The following is a 27,581-nucleotide window of genomic DNA, read 5'->3' as shown; positions in this document are numbered from 1 at the left end:
AGTGATAATTGTGTGACTGTATTTTGAAGGGCCTGAGGGAGGGAAATGCTGTAGTGTTCTGAGGGGAGGGGTGTCTCAAAGTGAACCCCTGCTTAGCGCCGAGGCTCTACTTGTATAGCGTAATTAGCCAGGCTTTGAACGGCTGTGAGAAGCGGGCCCTCTGTGGCTGGTGCTGATGAAGGGAGCTGCTGAGAGGAGAGAAGAGAACTTGCATAAATAGCAGGGGGAGGGGTGCGTTCGAGCAGGGACAGACTGAGAAAGCGTCTCTATCTCCATCAATGTCGAAGAGCAGCTGATGCTTTGTATAGAGACACAGCATTGATAGGGGTTTATGAAATATGATATCATGTCCAGATATATCTGTGAAGATGTATTGACTGTAAGCAATTTTAAACTGCCTAGTACCAAGGGTACACAATTTAAACCTGTCAGAGTTGGGGGACCTTGGGGCAAATGTTTTCTGATTACCCCATTGCACCGTTTAAACTGTTTACAATTGGCTCATTCATCCCCCTCCTCTCCCCTGTAACTATTCCCCAGGTCGTTGCTGCAAATGAGAACGTGTTCTCAGTCAACTTACCTGGTAAAATAACGGTAAAATAAAATAAAATAAAAATAAATGGACCTTGATGTGTCCTTATTCACAGCTACAGTAGCAAGACTTATTAACAGGGTTGTCCCTGTGGATTACTTTAGGTGACATAGCTCCTATTTCTGTACACTGAAAATGTCAATTTCACAGACAGAGAATAACCTGGCTAATATACTGTTGTTCTTAGAGGGAGTGAAATAAGGGACCATGTATCTACGGGTATTTCTGTCAATGAGGCATCATCTGGGGTGCGTGTGGGTGACTTGCATCAAAAAAAACATTTTGAGGCATAAATAACAAGGTCTGAAGTGTTTGTGAGCATTAATTTAAAAACATTTACGGACAATTTAACACTTTTTTAACATATTTTCAGAAAAAAGTATTTAAAAATGTCATTATCGCAACGGTCTGAAAACATCAAGACCATTAGGAAAGCTAATACATTTTCACATTTTTAAAACATTTATTATTAACAGTCATGCACAGATACTTGAAACTCTGAAATAATATATATTTTTTAAATAAATGTTTTATTTGATTTTGACAGATTTCTCTCATTACCGCAACACCTTCCGCAATCTACAACATAATATTTTTGATATTTCATTGAAACCTGACATATTTTCAAAATTATGTGGCAAGCCTGAAAGAACATAACGTATAGATTCTGTACATTTAAAAGCAAACTACTATTTTTCCATTCATTAAATGAACATTAAATGAACACCTGTTACGGTAATGATACATAGGTTTCGGAAATGAGGTTGATGATTTCGGTAATGATAATAAGTATACTAAGACTGAGGTATGGTTAAACATTATACAATTTGATGTAGAAAATAAATTAGATAATATTGGCACAATCATTGATTCAAGTTTTGATTTTCCCATGATGTCAAGCAACGAGGCACTGAGTTTGAAGGTATAAATAAATCATTCTCTCTATTATTATTCTGACATTTCAGATTCTTAAAATAAAGTGGTGACCCTATCTGACCTAAAACAGGGAATGTTTACAAGGATTAAATGTCAGGAATTGTGAAAAACTGAGCTTAAATGTATCTGGCTAAGGTCTATGTAAACTTCTGACTTCAACTGTATATATATATATATATATAAGTGAGAATGTGTGTGTGTGTGTAAACAGTTCTTAAAAAATGTTGCAGAGGATGAGAACATCAGTCATGGACACTTCATTTTTCCACTATTTTTTTCATTATTATTATACATGAATATTCAGTTAATATTTTTTCTGTCATTTGAAACATCTAGTAGAACATCCATTTCCTTTTTTCTGAATATTTTATTTTTACTCTGTATAAATTACAACATAACATACATTCAGACAGAGCTGGACGTGTTGCGGTAATGAGAATTTCAGCAGAAAATCCAATAAAATACAAAAATAATTAATTCCTAAGTTGAAATTACTATTCGTGCAAGGTAGAGAACACTTACCTTTATTATGATATTTTGTTATTGTCACGACTTCCGCCGAAGTCGGTTCCTCTCCTTGTTCGGGCAGCGTTCGGCGGTCGACGTCACCAGCTTTCTAGCCACCGCCGATCCACTTTTCATTTTCCATTTGTTCTGTCTTTGTCTTATCACACCTGGCTTCACTCAAACAATTACTTGTTTATTATTTAACCCTCTGTTCCCCATGTTGTGTTTGTGAGTGCTTGTTTATTGTAATTCAGTCCGTCTTTGTGGGCTCGGTATGTTACTTTGTAAATTTGTCTTTTTTGAGTAAAGTACATTGATTACTCATATCTGCTGTCCTGCGTCTGACTCTCTACACCAGCTACATACAGGACCCTTACAGTTATATTACTAATTTACATGATTTATATTTAAAATCACTACTGCCGTGGTATTTTAATGGTTTCATGGGAATGACCAGCGTGTATGTAAAAAAAAATAATGTTGACACATGCTTTGTGAACAAACAGGTGTAGTTATCGTTATATAAAGATGGCTGACGTTTTACGTGTTCCTAACCAGTTGTGTTTTTTTGTTATTTTCTTTTCGTTGTTTGTCACTTTTTTTCCTTTCTTATTTTGTACATAATGTTGCTGCTACTGTCCGCACTCAATGAGCTGTATTCCACCATAAGCAAACAGGAAAACGCTCACCCAGAGGCGGCGCTCCTAGTGGCCGGGGACTTTAATGCAGGGAAACTTAAATCCGTCTTACCAAATTTCTATCAGCATGTTAAATGTGCAACCAGAGGGAAAGAAACTCTGGACCACCTTTACTCCACACACAGAGAACCATACAAAGCTCTCCCTCACCCTCCATTTGGCAAATCTGACCATAATTTTATCCTCCTGATTCCTGCATACAAGCAAAAATTAAAGCAGGAAGCACCAGTGACTAGATGAATAAAAAAGTGGTCAGATGAAGCAGATGCTAAGCTACAGGACTGTTTTACTGGCACAGACTGGAATATGTTCCGGGATTCCTCCGATGGCATTGAGGAGTACACCACGTCAGTCACTGGCTTCATCAATAAGTGCATCGATGACGTCGTCCCCACAGTGACCGTACATACATACCCCAACCAGAAGCCATGGATTACAGGCAACATCCACACTGAGCTAAAGGCTAGAGCTGCTGCTTTCAAGGAGTGGGACTCTAACCCGGAAGCTTATAAGAAATCCCACTATGCCCTCCGACGAAACATCAAACAGTCAAAGCGTCAATTCAGGACTCTGACGCTCGTTGGATGTGGCAGGGCTTGCAAACCATTACAGACTACAAAGAGAAGAACAGCCAAGAGCTGCCCAGTGACACGAGCCTACCAGACGAGCTAAACTACTTCTATGCTCGCTTCGAGGCAAATAACACTGAAACATGCATGAGAGCTGTAGTCAATGAACAACATTCTCACATAGGTGTTCCTTTTGTCCAGGTGGGAAAGGGCAGTGTCAAGTGTAATAGAGATTGTGTCTTCTGTTGATTTGTTTTGGAGTGAACAAGGTTAAGGGCAGAGAAGCTTGTTTGACACTAAGAAAGCTTTGTTGTAGAGCGTTTAACACAAAATCCGGGGAGGGGCCAGCTGAGTATAAGACTATTATCTGCATATAAATCGATGAGAGTGCTTCCTACTGCCTGAGCTATGTTGTTGATGTATATTGGAAAGAGTGTGGGGTCTAGGATCGAGGTACACCCTTGGTGACAGGCAGTGGCTGCGACAGCAGATGTTCTGAATTTACACACTGCACTCTTTGAGAGAGGTAGTTAGCAAACCAGGCCAAAGACCCCTCAGAGACACCAGTACTCCTTAGCCGACCAACAAGAATGGAATGGTCTATCGTATCAAAAGCATTGGACAAGTCAATAAAATAGCAGTGAAATGCTTAGAATCAAGGGCAATGGGGACATAATTTAGGACCTTTAAGGTTGCAGTGACACATCAATAACCTGAGCAGAAACTGGTTTGCATACCAGAGAGAATACTATAGACATCAAGAAAGCCAGTTAGTTGATTACTGACACGTTTTTCCAACACTTTTGATAAGGAGGTGCCGTGGCTGCCTTCCAAGCACTGGGAACCTCCCCAGAGAGGAGAGACAGGTTATAAAGGTCAGAGAGAGGCTCAGCGAATAATAGGGGTAGCAACCTTAAAGAAGAAAGGATCTTAACCATCTGACCCAGATGGTTTTTGGGGTCAAGTTTAAGGAGCTCCTTTAGCACCTCAGACTCACCACCTGCAGGGAGAAACTCTGTAGCGGGCAGGGGAAAAGGAGGGAGGAGCATCAGGGCTAGTCGCATTAGAAGGGGTGAGAGATGAGGAAGTGTTGGACGGGCAACACTATTTGGCTGAGTCAAATAGGAATCTTGACTTTATCAAGTGGTGATTATAGAACTCAGCCATGTACTTCTTGCCAGTAACAACCACATAATCAACATTAAGGGACATGGGAAGCTGTGAGGAGGAGGGTTTATTCTCCAGGTCTTTCACCGTTTTCCAGAACTTCTTGGGGTTAGACTCATAGAGAGATAACTGCTCCTTGAATAACTAACTTTGGCCTTCTGGATAGCCTAAATGCACTTATTTCTTATTTGCCTGAATGACAGGATTTGTGTGCCAAGCTTTTCACCAAATAGTGTTCTTGAGGTGGAGTAACTCTGCCGGATCACGGTCGAACCAGGGCCTGAACTTGTTTTTCATTCAAATTTTCTTTATGGGGGCGTACTTGTTAACAATACCACTGAAAAGATCAAAAAAAGAAGGTCCAAGCATCTTCAACAGAGGGGATCAAGCTGATTCTATACCAATTTACAGAAGCTCGGTCATGAAGGAAGGCTTGCTCATTAAAGTTTTTCAGCAAGGGTCTATGACAAATCAGGACAGGTATAGCTGAGCAGCCATTACGAACACAGGCCGTAAAACAGTGATCATTAAGGTCATTACAGAAAACACCAGACTGATTCCTATCAGGACTATGTGAGGATAACATCAAGGAGAGTAGCATTTTCTGGGTGTTTGGAGTCATACCTTGTGGGATTGGTAATAATCTGAGAAATATTTAGGGACTCCCATTGTTTTAAGACTTGGTCAGGTGGTTAAAGCATGTCCCAGTTTAGGTAATCTAGCAGGACAAATTCAGACTGAGTGGGGCCAGGAGAGAGCATAGGGCAGGTAGGGTACAGGCCGGTGCTGATGGTGGCTCAGCCAACAGATCATATGATGCAGTACTTCCCCTAGGGTTGCGGGTAGCAGGGCAGCAGGGTTTCTGTATTGAAACTATCTATTGACCCGCACTGTATCCACATGACCTGGTTGTCAGCGGCTGGTGGTGATTTCACAGATGGATGAACACTGTCTCTCTGTACACAGTCTCTTTGCATAGCTGACTGGACGCCTGGCCGCCCGCCCACTGGTCCGGAGTAAAAACACAGCCCAGGGCGGCGGCAGTGGAGCACTGTGAGGAAAGGGGGAATGCCAGGGCAGTGGAGGGAAAAGGGCAGATCGAACAGAGGATGAGTGGAGAGGGGGATGACAGTATGAAAAACAAGGCACTCGCCAGCCAGCTCAGGCATCGCTGATAGGTGTTCCATTCAGTCCCATCTCCCCTTTTACAGACACTGTTATGGTCATAGAAATGCAAGGTCTTGCAGTCCGAGTTAAAAAGTATCTTAACTTCATCCTGCACTGGCATTGGATTAGTGATTATATATATATATGTCCTCTTATGAAAAACCTAAATCTGTTTTGCAGTGCATCCAATAAGAACTTTGGTAATTCTCTCAAACAACATCTTACCCTTTCTCTGAGTCCCAGTCTTCATCTAATATCAATGTCTTTGTGTATCTTCTTAGTATAAAGTAGCTTCCTCCTGAACTTACTTTGAACTGTAGCCTACTGTACATACGGTATGAAATGAGCTGCCAGACTTAACCACTGATTCATTCTCATTGAGCCCAGCATGTCAACAGAGGCCCTGTGTGTGTAAATATGTATTGGCAGTTATCTGCTCTGATGTGGATTAAAAGCTTACAAAGGTACAGTACTCTCAAAGTAATTCTCTCTCTCCTTCATGGACTTTTCTTTGTTGGCAGAGACTACATGTAAGGTAGAGTAGGTCATCATATTCAGAAGTTCTCAGTAAAGTCAACTATATACCCACAGTTCTTTTTTGCTTCTCTACATTTCTGTAAGACTCATAGACAATAACCATGTGTGTAACGGCTCTCGTTGGTGGTATGAAGAGTGGACCAAGGCGCAGCGTGGTAAGTGTTCATGATTCTTTTATTTCAAAAACACTCAAACAAAATAACAAACGTGAAAACGAGAGCGCACAGTTCTGTCAGGCAGAAACACTAAACAGAAAACAAGATCCCACAACCTAATGGTGGGAAAAAGGGCTGCCTAAGTATGATTCCCAATCAGAGACAACGATAGACAGCTGCCTCTGATTGGGAACCACACTCGTCCAAAAACAAAGAAACAGAAAACAGAATGCACACCCAAATCACACCCTGACCTAACCAAATAGAGAAATAAAAAGGCTCTCTAAGGTCAGGGCGTGACAGTACCCCCCTCCCCCCCAAAGGTGCGGACTCCGGCCGCAAAACCTAACTCTATAGGGGAGGGTCCGGGTGGGCATCTATCCTCGGTGGCGGCTCCGGTTCGGGATGTAGCCCCCGCTCCGCACGCTGATCCCTCCGCTTCCGTGGAACCGGACCGTGGATCGTCGCCGGAGACTCCGGACCGTGAATTGTTGCCGGAGGAACCGGACCGCGGATGGTTGCCGGAGGCTCCGGACTGCCGACCGCCGCCGGAGACTCCGGACTGGGAACTGTCGCCGGAGGCCCCGGACTGGGAACCGTCACGGGAATCTCCGGACTGGGGACCGTCGCCGCAGGCTCCGGACTGGGGACCGTCGCCGCAGGCTTCGGACAGGGGACCGCCACTGCAGGCTCCGTGCCATGGATCGTCGCTACAGGCTCCGTGCCATGGATCGTCGCTGGAGGCTTCGTGCCCTGGATTTTCGCTGCATGCTCCGGGCCATGGATCATCACTGGAGGCTTCGTGCCATGGATTATCACTACAGGCTCCGGGCCATGGATCATCACTGGAGGCTTTGTGCCATGGATTATCACTACAGGCTCCGGGCCATGGATCATCACTGGAGGCTTCGTGCCATGGATTATCACTGGAGGCTCCGGGCCATGGATCATCACTGGAGGCTTCGTGCTATGGATTATCACTGGAGGCTCCGGGCCATGAATCATCACTGGAGGCTTCGTGCCATGGATCATCACTACATACTCTGGGCCATGGATCATCACTGGAGGCTTCGTGCCATGGATCATCCCTGGAGGCTTTGGACCATGGATCATCACTGGAGGCTTCGTACGTGGAGCCGGAACAGGTCTCACTGGACTGAGGAGACGTACTGGCAACCTGGTGCGTGGAGCTGCCATGGGGCTTACCAGGCTGGGGAGACACACTGGAGGCCTGGTACGTGGAGCCGGAACAAGTCTCACCGGACTGGGGAGATGCACTGGAAACCTGGTGTGTGGAGCAGGCACCGGATACACTGGGCCGTGGAGGCACACTGGAGGTCTTGAGCGTAGAGCTGGCACAATCCGTCCTGGCTGGATGCTTACTTTCGCCTGGCAAATGCGGGGCGCTGGCACAGGACGCACTGGGCTGTGAAGGCGCACCGGAGACACAGTGCGCAGAGCCGGCGCAGGATATCCTTGGCCGAAGAGACGCACCGGAGACCAGGAGCGCTGAGCCGGCACAATCCGTCCTGGCTGAATGCTTACTTTCACCTGGCAAATGCGGGGAGCTAGCACAGAGCTCACCGGGCTGTGAATGCGCACTGGAGACACAGTGCGTATCACCGCATAACACGGTGCCTAACCGTTCACTTGCTCCCCACGGTAAGCACGGGGAGTTGGCTCAGGTCTAAACCCTGACTCCGCCTATCTCCCCGTGTACCTCCCCACAAAACATTTTTGGGAGCTGCCTCTCGGGCTTCCGTCGTTGCCATGACTCCTGGTCTCGTCGCCGTTCCTCCCTCGCTGCTTCCACCTGTTCCCATGGGAGGCGATCCCTTCCGGCCAGGATCTCCTCCCACGTCCAGGATCCTTTGCCGTCTAGGATGTCCTCCCATGTCCAGTCCTCCTGGCCACGCTGCTTGGTCCGTTTTTGGTGGGATCTTCTGCAACAGCTCTCGTTGGTGGTATGAAGAGTGGACCAAGGCGCAGCGTGGTAAGTGTTCATGACTATTTTATTTCAAAAACACTCAAACAAAATAACAAACGTGAAAACGAGAGCGCACAGTTCTGTCAGGCAGAAACACTAAACAGAAAACAAGATCCCACAACCTAATGGTGGGAAAAAGGGCTGCCTAAGTATGATCCCCAATCGGAGACAACGATAGACAGCTGCCTCTGATTGGGAACCACACTCGACCAAAAACAAAGAAACAGAAAACATAGAATGCCCACCCAAATCACACCCTGACCTAACCAAATAAAGAAATAAAAAGGCTGCATCTCTGTCAAACTGCACAGTCAGATGATCTGAAACATCACCACACCCTCTATTCGCTGGGAAGCATACCACAGGAGGTTGGTGGCACCTTATTGGGGAGGAAGGGCTCCTGGTAATGACTGGACGGGAATTAGTGGAACGGTATCCAATACATCAAAGACAGTTTCCATGTTTTTGATGCTATACCATTCGCTCCGTTCCAGCCATTATTATGAGCCGTCCTCTCTTCAGCAGCTTCCACTGATGCACACACAGTAATCGCTGGTATCAGAAGAGATATTTGAGAGAGAGAGAGACCAGCGCAAATCTAAGCACCCCAGACAGTGCTCTTTGGACAAGGGCTATTTAGTGCAACAGGCTATGAGATCAATCTAGAACAGATGATATCAATATATCACTGTGATTATAGAGTATACACTCAATATATAATGGCACCAAATAGCTTATGGACATTATAAACGAGTCCACCATTTCATTTGATTGGCATTAATAACCTTTACTGTAAATCTGTCTGGAGGCAGGTATTTTCAGTGCTGCCAGCCTGCCAGGGAGATGGAGTCTCATCCTGCAGGGATATGTCTACACTCTTAGAAAAAAAGGTGCCAACTAGAAAGTTAAAGGGTTCTTTGGCTGTCCCCATAGCAAAACCTTTTGAAGAACCCTTTTTGGTAGCAGGTAGAACCCTTTAGGTTTCAGGTAGAACCCCCTTTTGGGGGTTCTACCTGGAACCAGAAAGGGTTATCCTAAGGGGACAGCCGAAGAAAAAAGGGGTCCAAATGGTTCTAAGAGTGTAGAGTGTTGTCCAGCTCCCTTTTGGGAATTTAGGGAACTTTTGCTCTGACACATCAGCAGGCGATTGTTTTAAAGCACATGCTAGCTGGAGAATCTTCAGTTTATGAGAAGGAAAAAACCCAATATAACTGTCTTAACTAGGGCATATCACATGGCCAGGAAAGGATCAGGACCCTATTCATAAGCAATGTTCCCTATAATGTTTTTCGACATTGAGCCATTTTCAAGTCTGCTGAGCGCAACTTCCTGCGCGTGTTTACTGTGAACACTGAGGCTGTGCCCGCTTTAAGTTACAGTTTTAACAGTGGCCAAGTAGGCTACTGTGGCTATTTGATCACAATGTAGGCCTACAAGAGTGGTCTACCATCAAAAACAATGGAGAAAAATGCATCCCATAACATTTTAGCATGTAAATAGCTGTTCTATCATTCAGCCTACAGTAGCAGCAAATGTGTGGTATTCAATGTAGGCCTACATGCCATGAGATTTTGAAAAAAAAAACATGCAGGGCTTGACATTAAGGAGGTGACTGAAGATGTTGTGTTGTTTGATGCAAGAAACCACTGTACAAAATACAATTATTATTATTCCATACCATCCATTATTATAGAGAATCAGACAAATTATGCTACCCTCTGCCTATTGGCTATTTAGCTTATTCAAGACCATCTCAATATACAACACTGCCACTTTAAGACATAAAACAAGCTCATTAACTGACTTGCTTTTCATAGATAGCTAAAAATGTACACATTTTGTGCTCTCATAGGAAGCAACCACTCCCTCATTGTTGACTAGAAATTAGCTGTAACTGGGATAATAACTCACTAACTAGCAAATAATATGAACAAATGTGCACAGGTGGCTACATGCAGCTCTCACTTTGATCTCAAAATAAGCGCATCTACTTGCGACTGCTCATGCTGTAAAAACGGTCCAGTTCATATTGAATGGCACAGATAGCAATGGCTATTTGCATATAGGTCTACTGCAGCTCTGATTGGTTACGGCGCACCGGTCTGTGTAGATTACAGGCCTTGATTGTCAATACAATAGAATCCTACTCCGATGCACTCTGCATCGGAGAGCATACTAAATAGTTTTGCATACTAAATCTTGCATAGTTCGTTTTGTTTCAGTATGTTACGTTGAAAGTGGCTAATTTTGCGTTGATTTGAGCACAATTCCCACAGTAGAGTGAAACGATGATAGTGTTCACTAAAGGGGAAAAACTAGAACGTTTAGTGAAGTTCAATCTTGTGCTCTCTGCACGGGCTGATATTTCTTCTGTGCGGCAATCCGAGGGAAGCTGACCTCCCACTAATGTTTGCAACTTAGAGGGAACATTGCTCATAAGTAATATTGTGTATTTTCCCTACAGGGTGATTGACTACCAGCGTGTCTCAGCCTCCGTAATGCCAGTCCCAGTGGAGCACAGCCCTATGAAACACTCCCGTGATCTCTCTTTCGCCTCCGGCCTGCACCGCTCCAGAGACAGACCACAGGACAAGAGGAGCGCACAGCGCACCGGCTCTTCCAGGGCCAAGTGTAAGGGACCACACACACACACACACACACACACACACACACACACACACACACACACACACACACACACACACACACACACACACACACACACACACACACACACACACACACACACACACACACTCTGTCATACTATGTGACTTACACACTCTTGCTCACGGCGCACTCTATGCAGTCACACACAGTCCCATCCTCACCACACACAGTCCCATCCTCACCACACACAGAAACACCCTCACCACACACAGAAATACCCTCACCACACACAGAAACACCCTCACCACACAGACACACCCTCACCACACAGTACTACACTCACCACACACAGAAACACCCTCACCACACACAAACACACCCTCACCACACAGTACTACACTCACCACACACAGAAACACCCTCACCACACACAGAAACACCCTCACCACACACAGAAACACCCTCACCACACACAGACACACCCTCACCACACAGTACTACACTCACCACACACAGAAACACCCTCACCACACACAGTCCCATCCTCACCACACACAGAAACACCCTCACCACACAGACACACCCTCACCACACACAGACACACCCTTACCACACAGTACTACACTCACCACACACAGAAACACCCTCACCACACACAGAAACACACTCACCACACAGACACACCCTCACCACACACAGAAACACCCTCACCACACACAGAAACACCCTCACCACACACAGACACACCCTCACCACACAGTACTACACTCACCACACACAGAAACACCCTCACCACACACAGAAACACCCTCACCACACACAGAAACACCCTCACCACACACAGAAACACCCTCACCACACAGTACTACACTCACCACACACAGAAACACCCTCACCACACACAGAAACACCCTCACCACACAGTACTACACTCACCACACAGTCCTACACTCACCACACACAGAAACACCCTCACCACACACATAAACACCCTCACCACACACAGACACACCCTCACCACACACAGACAGACCCTCACCACACAGTACTACACTCACCACACACAGAAACACCCTCACCACACACAGACACACCCTCACCACACAGTACTACACTCACCACACACAGAAACACCCTCACCACACACATAAACACCCTCACCACACACAGACACACCCTCACCACACACAGACACACCCTCACCACACAGTACTACACTCACCACACACAGAAACACCCTCACCACACACAGACACACCCTCACCACACAGTACTACACTCACCACACACAGACACACCCTCACCACACACAGACACACCCTCACCACACACAGTCCCATCCTCACCACACACAGAAACACCCTCACCACACAGTACCACACTCACCACACACAGAAACACCCTCACCACACACAGAAACACCCTCACCACACACAGAAACACCCTCACCACACAGAAACACCCTCACCACACAGTACTACACTCACCACACACAGAAACACCCTCACCACACACAGAAACACCCTCACCACACACAGACACACCCCCACCACACCCAGACACACCCTCACCACACAGTCCTACACTCACCACACACAGAAACACCCTCACCACACACAGAAACACCCTCACCACACAGTCCTACACTCACCACACACAGTCCCACCCTCATCACACACAGAAACACCCTCACCACACACAGTCCCACTCTCACCACACAAAGTCCCACCCTCACCACGAACAGTCCCACCCATAAAAACAGCTCATTACAGGGAGAATGTAATCTGTGCATGTGCAGTGAACGTTTTATCTGGAGTGTGTGAGCCTATGAATCCATGTGGGAGTGTGTGTATTGTATGCCTGAATGTTCCTCCCTGTGTAATGTCATCCCTACATGGGGAACGGCAGCGCTGGGAGCCACATAGAACAGTGAGAGGCACCAGATGGTCTCTTCATTAAAAGCTCTCTGCTCCTTCCACTACCAAGCCTACCATACCCAGTCTAGCAGCATGCTGCAATTATACCAAGTTAATAGTGCATAACAAATAAGAATTGTTTATACTAGTTTATTACAAGCCTTAATAGTTTTTACTGCCAGCCCATCATAGGGGAATTAGATTGTAGCTGCAGAGGTCGAACAGCTTTTAACAGTAGAGTTTCTGGGTTGTTATATGAATGTTCCATTACAGACCATAGGCTACTGGAGAGAGATGTTAAGGGAGAAGGTAGGGTGCTTACAGTGATGGCATGAATGACAAGACAAAGTGGAGGATAATTAAGGGAGGCACGATTGCCGATGACCCAGGCCCGATTGTTTCTGCCAAATTTAAAGCCTGGCCCTGCCCGAAACCAGAAATAACTCTGTTAGTAAATCTGTTAGCTGCTCCTCTATCTCACTCGCTCCCTGCGCGCAGACAGCTCACTCTGCTTATGGTGGCTCTGAGGCGGTAACCATAGCAACGGCTCTGCTTGGGCTACTCTGCTCAATGAAGAGACATGAGACCAGTGAGCTGTTAGCTACTTTTCAGCACTCTAAACTCCAACATTATTATTTTCTGTGAAATAATCTCTCCTGTCTTATATTTGACAAGGTTGAAGCATCTTCTGACACGATGTTATGATCTTATTCAGATATGACTGTACTGCGCAGCAGAGCACGAGCAAATGGCTCAGCTTCAAAATGTTAGTGATACACTATATATACAAAAGTATGTGGACACCCCTTCAAATTAGTGGATTTGCCTATTTCAGCCAAACCCGTTACTGACAGGTGTATAAAATCGAGCAAACAGTCCTGCAATCTCCATAGAAAAACATTGGCAGTAGAATGGCCATAATGAAAAGCTCAGTGACTTTCAACGTGGCACCGTCATAGGATGCCATCTTTCCAACAAGTCCGTTCGTCAAATTCCTGCCCTGCTAGAGCTGCCTCGGTCAACTGTAAGTGCTGTTGTTGTGAAGTGGAAACGTCTTGGAGTAACAATGGCTCAGTTGCGAAGTGGTATGCCCCACAAGTTTACAGAATGGGACCACGAGTGCTGAAGCGTGTAAAAATCGCCTGTCCTCGGTTGCAACATTCACTACCGAGTTCCAAAATGCCTCTGGAAGCAATGTCGTCACAAGAACTGTTCATCAAGAGCTTCATGAAATTAAGCATAGTGCCAACTGTAAAGTTTGGTGGAGGAGAAATAATGGTCCGGGGCTGTTTTTCATGGTTCGGGCTAGGCCCTTTAGTTCCAGTAAGGGGAAATCTTAACGCTAAAACATATAATGTCATTCTAGACGATTCTGTGCTTCCAACTTTGTGGCAACAGTTTGGGGAAGGCCCTTTCCTGTTTCAGCATGACAATGCCCCCGTGAACAAAGCGAGGTCCATACAGAAATGGTTCATCGAGATCGGTGTGGAAGAACTTGACTGGTCTGCACAGAGCCCTGACCTCAACCCCATCGAACACCTTTGGGATGAATTGGAATGCCGACTGCGAGCCAGGCCTAATCGCCCAACATCAGTGCCCATCCTCACTAATGCTCTAGTGGCTGAATGGAAGCAATGTCCCAACATCTAGTGGAAAGTCTTCCCAGAAGAGTGGAGGCTGTTATAGCTGCAAAGATGCGACCAATTCCATATTAATGCCCATGGTTTTGGAATGAGATGTTCGACGAGCATGTGTCCACATACTTTTGGTCATGTAGTGTACATTTAGTGATAACTGAGCCCTCCCGTACCCTAGTTGTTGATGAAAAAACAGGCCCTAACCCCATGTATAATGTCGGGGCTGGTTGGACTCGGGTCGGGTAGCAGAGCTCTAGTCTGTTTCTACACTATTAAACCCCTCTGGGCCCAATCCTTTTTTAAGACCTACACTCAAACATTTATGTCAATGGGAGATTTGTGCGAAAGAGGATTCATCCTTATCTCCCTTTCTCTTACTCTCTCCCACTCTCTTTCTGTAGTGAAGATGGCAGAGCTGCTGGCCATAAAGCGGGAGTTGACTCAGATCAAGGTGCAGATTGACGGACTGCTCGACAGCGTGGACAAGATGGACAGACAGAGGAAGGACCACTCAGGTAGAAGAGCTGGGCTGGAGGCTGGGGAGTTTGTTTTATACTATCTCTTCATTGGAAGCTTAACTTTGAGAATTTCTCAGATTCTTTAGTGCTACATGCAATACATTATTTCTAATGCTCTTGATAAGAGCTAACTGGAGGGGAAACGTATTATTCATTGATGAGAGTAAAGAAAATCTATTCATCATCAGATTGTTGGCCAATTATGACTCCTATTTATTATCAATTGGGACATCTTGCATCAGTGAGAACTGCATCCAAAATGTTGTGTACAGGATTGGCAGGTTGACTAATGTGGCGCTATCTGCAACGACAGGAGTAAAAAAACAACTGTTATAATCAGGGCTATATTTGCCATGGAAAGCTGAGGTGCACTGAAAACAGAGCCTACTGTACTATTGCTGACACACTGTCTCTCTCTGTGTGTGTGTGTGTGTGTGTGCGCGTGCGTCTGTGGTCCAGATTCCCCTCCTACCCAAGAGGGCAGTGTGTCGGACTCAGTGAGCAGTCTGGAAGATTCCCCCGTCAGCCTCCTACACAGACAGAGGGAGAGCCCAGAGCCTGGGGAGGCCAGCTATGATGACCAACACCTCCAACACTACCAGCGCCACTGCAGGGTAAACAATACATCATTCTGCCTCCCTCTACTGGAGACACAACACACCTGCACCACCAGTAACTACTTCTGTGTGGGCTGTTTGTCAACGTTTTCTGAAAGTCAATATCTTAGCATATTAGCTGTCACTGTTGGTTGTCATAGTTATCTAAAAGTGGGTGTATGTCATTGAACAAAGAGAGCAAGATATTGGTAGAAAAATAATTGATTATTTAGTAGCTTATTGTCATTTTTTAAAAAGAGTAATTATCTGCAATTACAGCCAAGTGTCTGCCTACCTGTCTGACACAATAAGGGTTCTGGTTCTGTACCACTGTTCATTATCTATGCCAGGCCGTGAGTCCGACATGCTCACTGAGTCCGACACACTGCATGTTGGCATGTATTGTCATGAATCTTGTCCCGGAGGCAGCTCTGCAGAGTGGTCTCTAGCTGGCACAGCCACGAAGTCATACATCTGATTTTAAACCTAACCTTAACCAAAAAGTGAATTTTTGTTTTCATGAATTCTGAAGATATAGGCAATTTTTACTTTTCAGCAGACCCATCTAGTGGAAATCGCTCAATGTTGCCTACAGGGCAAGATTCATGACAATTTTATTTTGACCTTTATTTAACTAGGCAAGTCAGTTAAGAACAAATTCTTATTTTCAATGACGGCCTAGGAGCAGTGGGTTAACTGCCTTGTGCAGGGGCAGAACGACAGATTTTTACCTTGTCAGCTCGGGGATTCGATCTTGCAACCTTGCGGTTACTAGTCCAACACTCTAACCACTAGGCTACCTGCCACCAATAAACCTCAACCTGCGGCTGTGTGGGCTGAGCTGTAGGGTTCACCAGGCAGGTGAGTCATTGTTTCTCTGACAGTTGAAGATGGAAGGTATGAATAGAGCAGAAGATTGTTAACCAGTCATCCACTGTACTGCATCCCAAATCTGTCTCAATGGCAAGGGGTAATGCCAACTTCTAAGGTTGCCAGGCAGTGTCACTCATCCCTCCTAAACTTGGTTATGTGCTGACATGACAAACACTGTGCTATATTTGCTCATCGCCATTTAGAAACCATCACTTTCACCAATCAAAAAGTGATCTCCAAAATTACCACAGCTGGGCATTTGATTAAGTTGATTTTGTTGGTCGATTAAAATATCCTGATTGCGCTGTGACTGTAATTCTCCATCTGTGCATCTGTTTAAAGTCTTCTCTCTGTCTTTTGGTTTCTCAGATAAATAACCATCAATCTGATCTGGAGGATGACATGTGAGATCAGGTGTGTATGGCTAATAAAGGTGATTTGACAGAACTATATCACAAAAAAGTATTGTTTGCATTGGAATGCTGTGTAATAAGTATAAGTTAATATATTGTGATATTGAGGTGCTTATGTTGTTGAAAATGGTCTCGGATCATGATGTACATATTAATTATTGAATAGTGTAGATGACCAGGTGTCCTTCAGTCTTGGTGATGATGTATTTTTAATTAGGAAAACTTGATGTTGATTTTGGTTTTAAGACCAATGATGGAATGTACAGTACATTAACTTGAAACTGCACAGGCACTGTAGCACTTTTGTACTTTGTAAAGCAATTTAATGATCTTGAGGATTATGTGCTCCTGATAATGTTTAATGTCTGTTTTATGTGGTGAAGCCGAAAACAAATTTCCACATTGCGTGGACCAATAAAGTTTAAAAAATTTAAATTCTCCATCTTCTCACTTTTACTCACTCTAGACTCAAGGACCTCAGTGACAGCAGCACAGAGATGGAGGGGGATTGAAGTGAAAGGAGGCGCGATCATCTCTAATCACAGTCAACATGGACACAACCCTCAAATTAATATACTGTTCATTACAAAGTAGAGCTTGGGCGATATACCGGAAATTATCGACAACAACCATACCGATCACTTATCGCTGGCATTTTGCTGATATCGTTCATTATGATAAGTAGCCTATACTAGAGAAATGTGTAGTTTGAAATGAAATAAGTTTGCTAAAATGGGTGATAGTTAATGGGACAATTGATGGCTACAACCATAAACTAGTAGTAGTAGTTTAAAGGATAATAAAAAAAACTGGTGCACATCAATGTTAAAAACGTATCATTATATTTATCGTAATTGCATCAATTCAGGCAATTTTTCGCGATATGGATTTGGTCCATATCGCCCAGCTGTATTCCAAAGTTGGATCTTCAGTGAATTGTTTTGTTTGATGAATAGGACATATCTCCCTGGTTACCCTCGGTTCCGTTATCACAGTCAGATTCTGCTCACCTTCGTGTCTCCATCTCTCCTTTAAAACAGGTTCCTACTGACTTATGGACACAACAAAATATGGCAGCTTTAAAAAAAAAGTGTAGTCTCTTGCGAAAGGGGACTGACAACCACTGGTGGTTCTAGCTTGTATGGCTCCCTGGGTGAACCCCCCCCCCCCCCCACACTTCAAACAAGAAACACACAAATTAAATTGCAAAAACGAATTGCATTAGTACTGTACAAAGTTAGAGGTGCGCTATTTGATAGATTCCCCCGCTCCCCCTACCTCGCTTCCAGTGGGGAGACCTGAGGTCAACCTACCTCGCCCCCTTCCCATCTCGTACTTCTGAGTGGGAGACCTTCCCAGGCAGTAGCCTGCCTAGCTCACAAACTAGAATCAGGGCGCCCACTCCGACAAGGTTAATTGACCCACAGTCCCACACGGCGACATTATATCATTGACGTGACATGCAAATGAGCGATAGAAAACCGATCGCGCAAATGTCAGCATTCAGAATTGTTTAATTTCTTTTGTGTGGGCGCCCCATGCCGCCCCCGGCAGATGCCGCCATGTCACCTATGAATAAATCTGCCACTGCGGATATGCTTCAGACAGACCGACAACTACATTTCCTCTCAGATTAGAGATAAGGATTTGCAATGCTGTTTGCCACTTACTGTATCCAGTTCGCCACATAATTGGAATGTGTAATAAATCAATTGATATAAAAAGCCATGCAAGATTTACCAGGCATAGGCCAACAGTATCAGGCATCTACACTCCCTGTGCGTTCTCCTGTAGTCTTTCCATATTTGTCTCTACCAATTTCCCAGTGTCCACATTAATAAAGACTGTCAGTGTGACAACAGCTGTCTGCATGGTGTTATAATCACCATGCCTGTTGTCATTATTTGAAGCCAGCCATGTTTGGAACTAACAAAGTGGTGCCCCTATAAAACCCCAGGGACCAGTGTGCAGGGGGTTATGGCTTTGGTGAATTAGTGTTCATTTGACTGATTGAGAAACTTGATTATGAACCTAGAGGAGTCACTGCTGTTGTTTAAGAATGGGCACTGCCATCCCCTCACTGTCACCACTGTAGAAGTGAGATATGTACATGTACATGTACAGTAGATGCTGAGTACTTACATTTAAGTCATTTAGCAGACGCTCTTATCCAGAGCGACTTACAAGTACTTATAAACCAAACCACCATGTTTTGTCATTGTCAATGACTTGAGGAGGGATTTGGTTGACTGAGTTATTTTGGGGACCATTACGGCTGGTGTCAAACTTAGGGGGTGCTTCAATGTCACAACTGAAAACTATTGTTCATTGTAAATAGTCATAACAATTGTCAATAATGCTAACGTTACTGTATAACGTTCTACTCATAGAAATGTATTCTGTTTCTATGGTTTTACTATACCATGGTGACTGTTTGAAAACAACAGTTGAAAAAAGTACATTTCACTTTCTAAATGAGCAGCAAGAAAATGATTCAAGACTGTATTTATGTACTCTGAAAAAAGAAAGAACGTTGAAGATATGATGATCCTTATACAACTTGATGAATTGACTTACAATTGACATTTTTCTTGTTATATTCCCATCCATTCATTATATAAAACATTTTGCGTTTACTTTGTGTTATTATATAGTACGGCTGTCAGAGTTAATCAGTTAACTTGAGTTAACTTTTAGTAATTTTAGTGCACACGTGATTAATCGCATTGTCTGAAAGCATTGAAAAAAAAACGGAAAATATCCAACATACATAAAAACAACAATTTTATGTCAAAACAAGTTGACATTGAGGTTAAAGAAAGTATGCTTGATCAATTTACCTGATTTTGCTTACCAGTACTTTGGACAAAATCAAGACGCCAATATTCTTTAAATGCTTTTTGTATGAACATTCTTAAATTACAGCTCAATTTGAGCAAATTCTGAATTTGAGGTTGAGATTAATCGCTGCAAATCCTGCTATTAACTCAATTGCATTTTTAAAATCGTTTGACAGCCCTATTATGTTTAATGAAGCCAGGTGGCTCTTTGTGTTTAATAAATACTAAATGTGAACTATACATTGTGATAGTAGGCTTAGTAAATGTACAACTATTTTCATATAACTGAGTGGTTCAGTTCATTTGACCTTACATTAGAGGAGTAGCCTAGGCCTAGAAAAGTGGTAGCTTATTGATTTCCATTGTTCTCTGTACCCCGCTCACTAATTCACCTGACTTGTATATTCATAAACCAAGTTGTTAACAATTAGCCAAATGGTTTGGACATTATTATATATATTTTTTATCTGTGGACTATTCCAATTTGATTTTGCATTGTCTATTATCTTGTAGTGGGCAATTAAGTCGGACACACAACCACAATAAACACTTTATCAACCATGTGGCCAAACTTTGTCAATATTGACAAGATTACGCACAGTAAACGTAGGTTATTTTAGAGATAGGTCTGGTCAACCTTTGGCACCTGACGTTTGTTTGCGCATAGTGAATCCAGAGTGAGTTGCCCTCGCAAAGGATGAAAATGAACTATTACTATTCTGTCTTGTTTGATACAACTGCACTACGAGTGAGTGTTGAGAACCAAATAAACTCTAGTTTCATATAGGCTGTAGAAGTAAAACAACAAGTCATCCGCGTCGAGGAGGACTAAAACACCGGAGTCTACTGTTGTACTTGACAAGGTCCCCTAAATCAAGCCGCAATTCTGCATTGTAACCAGGTAATTACTCATAAAACAGTTTATTAATAACATACAACAATTATTTTTTACGAAGCAACTACACTATTAATGTAGCCTAATTTGTTTAGCCTATTTATTGTGCCCAAGCAAGATCTTATTCTGTGACCATTGAGTATAATTAAATCAAGTGAGGTCTCAGCAAATGACTGTCTGCATTGTCATAGGCCTATAGCCTACGTACTGATAATTGGGTAAAGTCATAAAATAAGTATTTGATCATGTAGTGTCTTTGGGTGTCTGGAAAAGTTCTCAACAGTCTGTCAGAAGGATTGCTATTGAATGGATGGACAAATATTTTTTTCTCAAAGACTAAAATACACATATGAATAGCTTATTCCATTTACACTAAATGGTGCTTTGCTATTCTTTATGTAAAACGGAGGCTTCACTGATGCAAGTGTGCAAAAGAAACAAAGTGACTTGTAAACTCATATAGTGGCAGAGACTATGAAGAATAAACATAGGAAAGTAGGGGTTTCAGCCTGTTAAAAGTTTTAAAAACATTCAAATGAAAAACTAAGGTATTGGCTATTCTCCCATTATAAACAATGTATATGAACAAAAAGTAAAGGCAATTAAATAAATAAAATGTAGGCCTATTTGTATTATTATCATCAGAAACTAATATGACTGTAGGACCATCACCATGTTGTATCTTTCTCCACAGTCTTCAGAGATGTCTTCCACACTTCCAAACAGCCCCCTGACCACCTTTGTGTTGAACACAGGTGACGGAGTCCCAGGGGCAAGAATGGCCCTCAGTCTGCACCGACTGGACTCACTCCTAGTCATCTGGAACCTAGTGACTGTGGGGTAGGGTGAATAGCTGCCTGTTATAGTCCTACTACCTAGTGACTGTGGGGTAGGGTGAACAGCTGCCTGTTATAGTCCTACTACCTAGTGACTGTGGGGTAGGGTGAATAGCTGCCTGATATAGTCCTACTACCTAGTGACTGTGGGGTAGGGTGAACAGCTGCCTGATATAGTCCTACTACCTAGTGACTGTGGGGTAGGGTGAACAGCTGCCTGATATAGGCTTACTACCTAGTGACTGTGGGGTAGGGTGATTAGCTGCCTGTTATAGTCCTACTACCTAGTGACTGTGGGGTAGGGTGAATAGCTGCCTGTTATAGTCCTACTACCTAGTGACTGTGGGGTAGGGTGAATAGCTGCCTGTTATAGTCCTACTACCTAGTGACTGTGGGGTAGGGTGAATAGCTGCCTGTTATAGTCCTACTACCTAGTGACTGTGGGGTAGGGTGAATAGCTGCCTGTTATAGTCCTACTACCTAGTGACTGTGGGGTAGGGTGAATAGCTGCCTGTTATAGTCCTACTACCTAGTGACTGTGGGGTAGGGTGAATAGCTGCCTGTTATAGTCCTACTACCTAGTGACTGTGGGGTAGGGTGAATAGCTGCCTGTTATAGTCCTACTACCTAGTGACTGTGTAGTAGGGTGAATAGCTGCCTGTTATAGTCCTACTACCTAGTGACTGTGGGGTAGGGTGAATAGCTGCCTGTTATAGTCCTACTACCTAGTGACTGTGGGGTAGGGTGAATAGCTGCCTGTTATAGTCCTACTACCTAGTGACTGTGGGGTAGGGTGAATAGCTGCCTGATATAGTCCTACTACCTAGTGACTGTGGGGTAGGGTGAATAGCTGCCTGTTATAGTCCTACTACCTAGTGACTGTGGGGTAGGGTGAATAGCTGCCTGATATAGTCCTACTACCTAGTGACTGTGGGGTAGGGTGAATAGCTGCATGTTATAGTCCTACTACCTAGTGACTGTGGGGTAGGGTGAATAGCTGCCTGTTATAGTCCTACTACCTAGTGACTGTGGGGTAGGGTGAATAGCTGCCTGTTATAGTCCTACTACCTAGTGACTGTGGGGTAGGGTGAATAGCTGCCTGTTATAGTCCTACTACCTAGTGACTGTGGGGTAGGGTGAATAGCTGCCTGTTATAGTCCTACTACCTAGTGACTGTGGGGTAGGGTGAATAGCTGCCTGATATAGTCCTACTACCTAGTGACTGTGGGGTAGGGTGAATAGCTGCCTGTTATAGTCTTACTACCTAGTGACTGTGGGGTAGGGTGAATAGCTGCCTGTTATAGTCTTACTACCTAGTGACTGTGGGGTAGGGTGAATAGCTGCCTGTTATAGTCCTACTACCTAGTGACTGTGGGGTAGGGTGAATAGCTGCCTGTTATAGTCTTACTACCTAGTGACTGTGGGGTAGGGTGAATAGCTGCCTGTTATAGTCTTACTACCTAGTGACTGTTGGGTAGGGTGAATAGCTGCCTGATATAGTCCTACTACCTAGTGACTGTGGGGTAGGGTGAATAGCTGCCTGTTATAGTCCTACTACCTAGTGACTGTGGGGTAGGGTGAATAGCTGCCTGTTATAGTCCTACTACCTAGTGACTGTGGGGTAGGGTGAATAGCTGCCTGTTATAGTCCTACTACCTAGTGACTGTTGGGTAGGGTGAACAGCTGCCTGATATAGTCCTACTACCTAGTGACTGTGGGGTAGGGTGAATAGCTGCCTGTTATAGTCCTACTACCTAGTGACTGTGGGGTAGGGTGAATAGCTGCCTGTTATAGTCCTACTACCTAGTGACTGTGGGGTAGGGTGAATAGCTGCCTGTTATAGTCCTACTACCTAGTGACTGTGGGGTAGGGTGAATAGCTGCCTGTTATAGTCCTACTACCTAGTGACTGTGGGGTAGGGTGAACAGCTGCCTGATATAGTCCTACTACCTAGTGACTGTGGGGTAGGGTGAATAGCTGCCTGTTATAGTCCTACTACCTAGTGACTGTGGGGTAGGGTGAATAGCTGCCTGTTATAGTCCTACTACCTAGTGACTGTGGGGTAGGGTGAATAGCTGCCTGATATAGTCCTACTACCTAGTGACTGTTGGGTAGGGTGAACAGCTGCCTGATATAGTCCTACTACCTAGTGACTGTGGGGTAGGGTGAACAGCTGCCTGATATAGTCCTACTACCTAGTGACTGTTGGGTAGGGTGAATAGCTGCCTGATATAGTCCTACTACCTAGTGACTGTGGGGTAGGGTGAACAGCTGCCTGATATAGTCCTACTACCTAGTGACTGTTGGGTAGGGTGAACAGCTGCCTGATATAGTCCTACTACCTAGTGACTGTGGGGTAGGGTGAATAGCTGCCTGATATAGTCCTACTACCTAGTGACTGTGGGGTAGGGTGAATACCTGCCTGATATAGTCCTACTACCTAGTGACTGTGGGGTAGGGTGAACAGCTGCCTGATATAGTCCTACTACCTAGTGACTGTGGGGTAGGGTGAATAGCTGCCTGTTATAGTCCTACTACCTAGTGACTGTGGGGTAGGGTGAATAGCTGCCTGTTATAGTCCTACTACCTAGTGACTGTGGGGTAGGGTGAACAGCTGCCTGATATAGTCCTACTACCTAGTGACTGTGGGGTAGGGTGAACAGCTGCCTGATATAGTCCTACTACCTAGTGACTGTGGGGTAGGGTGAACAGCTGCCTGATATAGGCCTACTACCTAGTGACTGTTGGGTAGGGTGAACAGCTGCCTGATATAGGCTTACTACCTAGTGACTGTTGGGTAGGGTGAACAGCTGCCTTTTATAGTCCTACTACCTCGTGACTGTGGGTTAGGGTGAACAGCTGCCTGATATAGTCCTACTACCTAGTGACTGTGGGGTAGGGTGAATGGCTGCCTGATATAGTCCTACTACCTAGTGACTGTGGGGTAGGGTGAACAAGCCGCCTGATATAGGCCTACTGTCTCACTCTTTTCTCCCTTTGTGTGTTGCATATACCTTTGGGATCTAGTTAGCCTAGCTTCAGGCCTATTTGTGAAATGTTCACTGCTATTATTAATAGTGATCGACTGATAATGCATGGAGATGCACTACCTTTAGACCAACACAAACTTCTACAGACGCACCATTAAGAGCATCCTGTTTCTCCAGAGGGTGGTGCAGTCAGCCCAACGCATCACTGGGGGCCCACTGCCATGCCTCCAGGACACCTACAGCACCCTGTGTCACATGAAGGTCATCAATGACCTCAGACACCTGAGCCACGGCCTGTTCACCCTGCTACCATCTAGAAGGCGGAGATGGTACAGGTGCATCAAAGCTGGGGCCGAGAGACTGAAAAACATCTCCAAGCTATCAGACAAATAGTCACCACTAGCTGACCTTCTACCAGTACCCTACCCTGAACCTTAGTCACTGTTCTAGCCGCCTACCACCTGGCACTCTACCCCCCCACCATAGAGACTGCTGCCCTATGTACATAGTCATTGAACACTGGTCACTTTAATGTTCACATACTGCTTTACCCACTTCATATGTACGGTGCATAAGGAAAGTATTCAGACCCCTTCACTTTTTCCACATTTTGTTACGTTACAGCCTTATTCTAAAATTGATTAAAATAATTTTGTTCCTCATCAATCTACACAATAATAACAAAGCAAAAACAGTTTTGAAATTTTTGCAAATGTATTGAAAATAAAAAATGGATATATTACATTTACATAAGTATTCAGACCCTGTACTCAGTACTTTGTTGAAGCACCTTTGGTAGCGATAACAGCCTTGAGTCTTCTTGGGTATGACGCTACAAGCTTGGCACACCTGTATTTGTGGAGTTTCTCCCATTCTTCTCTGCCGATCCTCTCAAGCTCTGTCAGGTTGGATGGGAAGCGTCGCTGCACAGCTATTTTCAGGTCTCCCCAGAGATGTTTGATTGGGTTCAAGTCCGGGGTCTGGCTGGGCCACTCTAGGACATTCAGAGACTTGTCCCGAAGCCAATCCTGCATTGTCTTGGCTGTATGGTTAGGGTCGTTGTCCTGTTGGATGGTGAACCTTAGCCCCAGTCTGAGGTCCTGAGCGCTCTGGAGCAGGTTTTCTTCAAGGATCTCTCGCTTGATCCTGACTAGTCTCCCAATCCCTGCCACTGAAAACATTCCCACAGCATGATGCTGCCACCCCCATGCTTCACCATAGGGATGGTGCTTGGTTTCCTCCAGACGTGACGCTTGGCATTCAAGCCAAAGAGTTCAATATTGGTTTCATCAGACCGGAGAATCTTGTTGGTCATGGTCTGAGAGTCCTTTAGGTGCCTTTTGCCAAACTCCAAGTGGGCTGTCATATGCCTTTTACTGAGGAATGGCTTCTGTCTTGCCACTACCATAAAGGCCTGATTGGTGGAATGCTGAAGAGATGGTTGTCCATCTGGAAGTTTCTCCCATCTCAACAGAACTCTGAAGCTCTGTCAGAGTGACCATCGGGTTCTTGGTCACCTCCCTGACCAATGCCCTTCTCCCCTGATGGCTCAATTTGTCTGGGCGGCTAGCTCTAGGAAGAGTCTTGGTGGATCCAAACTTCTTACATTTAAAAATGATGGAGGCCACTGTGTTCTTGGGGATCTTCAATGCTGCATACATGTTTTGTTACTCTCCTCCAGATCTGTGCCTTGACACAATACTGTTTCGAAGCTCAACGGACACATCCTTCGACCTCATGGCTTGGTTTTTGCTCTGACATGCATTGTCAACTGCATTGACAGGTGTGTGGTTTTCCAAATCATGTCCAATCAATTGAATTTACCACAGGTGGACTCCAATCATGTTGTAAACACATCTCAAGGATGATCAATGGAAACAGGATGCACCTGAGCTCAATTTCGAGTCTCATAGCAAAGGTTCTGAATACTTATGTTTAATACATTTGCATTTTTTTTAAAAACATTTCAAAACCTGTTTTCGCTTTGATATTATGAGGTATTGTATGTAGATTGATGAGGGGAAAAGTATTTAATCAATTTTAGAATAAGGCTGTAACGTAACAAAATGTGAAAAAGTCAAGGGGCCTGAATACTTTCCAAATGCACTGTATATACTGTATTCTAGTCAAACATAAGCATTTTACTGCACCTGCGATAACATCTGCAAAATATGTGTACATGGCCAATAATTGATTTATGCAATTGAAAAGATACAAACATACTAATTTTGGGCCATGTCAATTTTGAAACTTGAATATATGACAAAAACCCATGCAGAATCATCAACCTTCTCATTATTTTAGAACCACCGACGAAGATGGTCGCTGTCCTGGACTCATCACTACAAAAGCGTTCACGCCTGGGATGTATAAGATGCGTTTTGAGACTGGACAATATTGGGAGAGTTTGGGTCACAACTCCTTCTACCCATATGTTGAGGTAAGTGGGTATCAGCCATGGACGTATCAATACACCTACTAATACATTTGCCCTGGAGGAATTTCCGCCCTTTTTGAAAGATTAAAACCAACAAACCCTTATTATGTTCTGTTTCTTTCTCTTTTTTTTCTTCAACAGATTGTCTTCACTATAACAAACCCAAACGAGAGATTCCACTTGCCCCTGCTCCTGAGCCGCTTCTCCTATAGCACGTACAGGGGAAGTTAGAGCCATCTCTCGTCTGAGCCTCTGCCCGCACTATACCATGGATGTGGTTAATCGAGCTAAAATGCTTACATGTCCAGTTGATACCTAAGTGGTCGAGTTACTGTTGTTTGAAATAGTCATGATGATGAACTGAAGTGAAATGGCTATCACGTGCTGAATATTTTGCTTTTTGTCTGTTCATCATGAACGTACATATTTTGTAATCTACCTGTCAAATTGCTCATCCATGATGCAATGTGCGTGTGTGTTTCTCAGCCAATCACAGAGCAAGATCGAGCTCCGCAGAAAGACTCAAAGTCGTCCTATTCGCGCATAAATGAAATAAAGTTAATTAAAGCTGTAAACTTGTAATTATTGAACACATATCATCCTTGATATACTGTATTTTAAATATTGTTATATTTTACATGCAATTGTTGACCATACCCTAAGAATCAATGGAAAAACATTTACATTCCAATCCAGATTGTCAGG

The 27,581-nt window shown here is 44.3% G+C and overlaps 2 protein-coding genes across 6 annotated transcripts in view; both read left to right on the top strand.

Annotated features, from left to right (window-relative positions):
* LOC139578244 (RNA-binding Raly-like protein) overlaps positions 1 to 20,279 on the top strand; it is a 60,651-nt gene extending 40,372 nt beyond the window's left edge. For all 4 annotated transcript variants that reach the window (XM_071405595.1, XM_071405594.1, XM_071405593.1 and 1 more), the window contains 5 exons: positions 10,780 to 10,946; positions 14,880 to 14,993; positions 15,456 to 15,610; positions 16,835 to 16,879; positions 17,345 to 20,279. In XM_071405595.1, coding sequence (XP_071261696.1) covers positions 10,780 to 10,946; positions 14,880 to 14,993; positions 15,456 to 15,610; positions 16,835 to 16,873 — 475 coding nt within the window. In that variant the 3' untranslated portion in view covers positions 16,874 to 16,879; positions 17,345 to 20,279. The remainder of the gene's footprint in view (positions 1 to 10,779; positions 10,947 to 14,879; positions 14,994 to 15,455; positions 15,611 to 16,834; positions 16,880 to 17,344) is intronic.
* A 95-nt stretch (positions 20,280 to 20,374) lies between these two features.
* urahb (urate (5-hydroxyiso-) hydrolase b) lies at positions 20,375 to 27,451 on the top strand. Of its 2 annotated transcripts, none has more exons than XM_071405596.1 (4): positions 20,375 to 20,619; positions 21,308 to 21,453; positions 26,744 to 26,879; positions 27,018 to 27,451. In XM_071405596.1, the coding sequence occupies exons 2-4, from the start codon at positions 21,317 to 21,319 to the stop codon at positions 27,105 to 27,107; spliced, it is 363 nt and encodes a 120-aa protein (XP_071261697.1). In that variant the 5' UTR covers positions 20,375 to 20,619; positions 21,308 to 21,316; the 3' UTR covers positions 27,108 to 27,451. The 2 variants fall into 2 exon arrangements, with proteins under 2 accessions (XP_071261697.1, XP_071261698.1); XM_071405597.1 differs by having other exon boundaries at positions 20,382 to 20,619; positions 21,369 to 21,453.
* Positions 27,452 to 27,581: the final 130 nt, after the last annotated feature.

The sequence above is a fragment of the Salvelinus alpinus genome, chromosome 6 (assembly GCF_045679555.1).
Source record: "Salvelinus alpinus chromosome 6, SLU_Salpinus.1, whole genome shotgun sequence".
In the NCBI taxonomy this organism is placed as follows: Eukaryota; Metazoa; Chordata; class Actinopteri; order Salmoniformes; family Salmonidae; genus Salvelinus; species Salvelinus alpinus.
The sequence above is the reverse complement of the archived record's forward strand: the minus strand, read 5'-3'. Positions and strand labels throughout refer to the sequence as shown.

Bases quoted from the DNA above. Each gene is read 5' to 3' on its own strand.
- urahb (XM_071405596.1), top strand. From the start codon at position 21,317: ATGTCTTCCACACTTCCAAACAGCCCCCTGACCACCTTTGTGTTGAAC. The intron at 21,454-26,743 runs GTAGGGTGAATA...TCATTATTTTAG, and splicing joins TGGAACCTAGTGACTGTGGG to AACCACCGACGAAGATGGTC. The intron at 26,880-27,017 runs GTAAGTGGGTAT...TTTCTTCAACAG, and splicing joins CCTTCTACCCATATGTTGAG to ATTGTCTTCACTATAACAAA.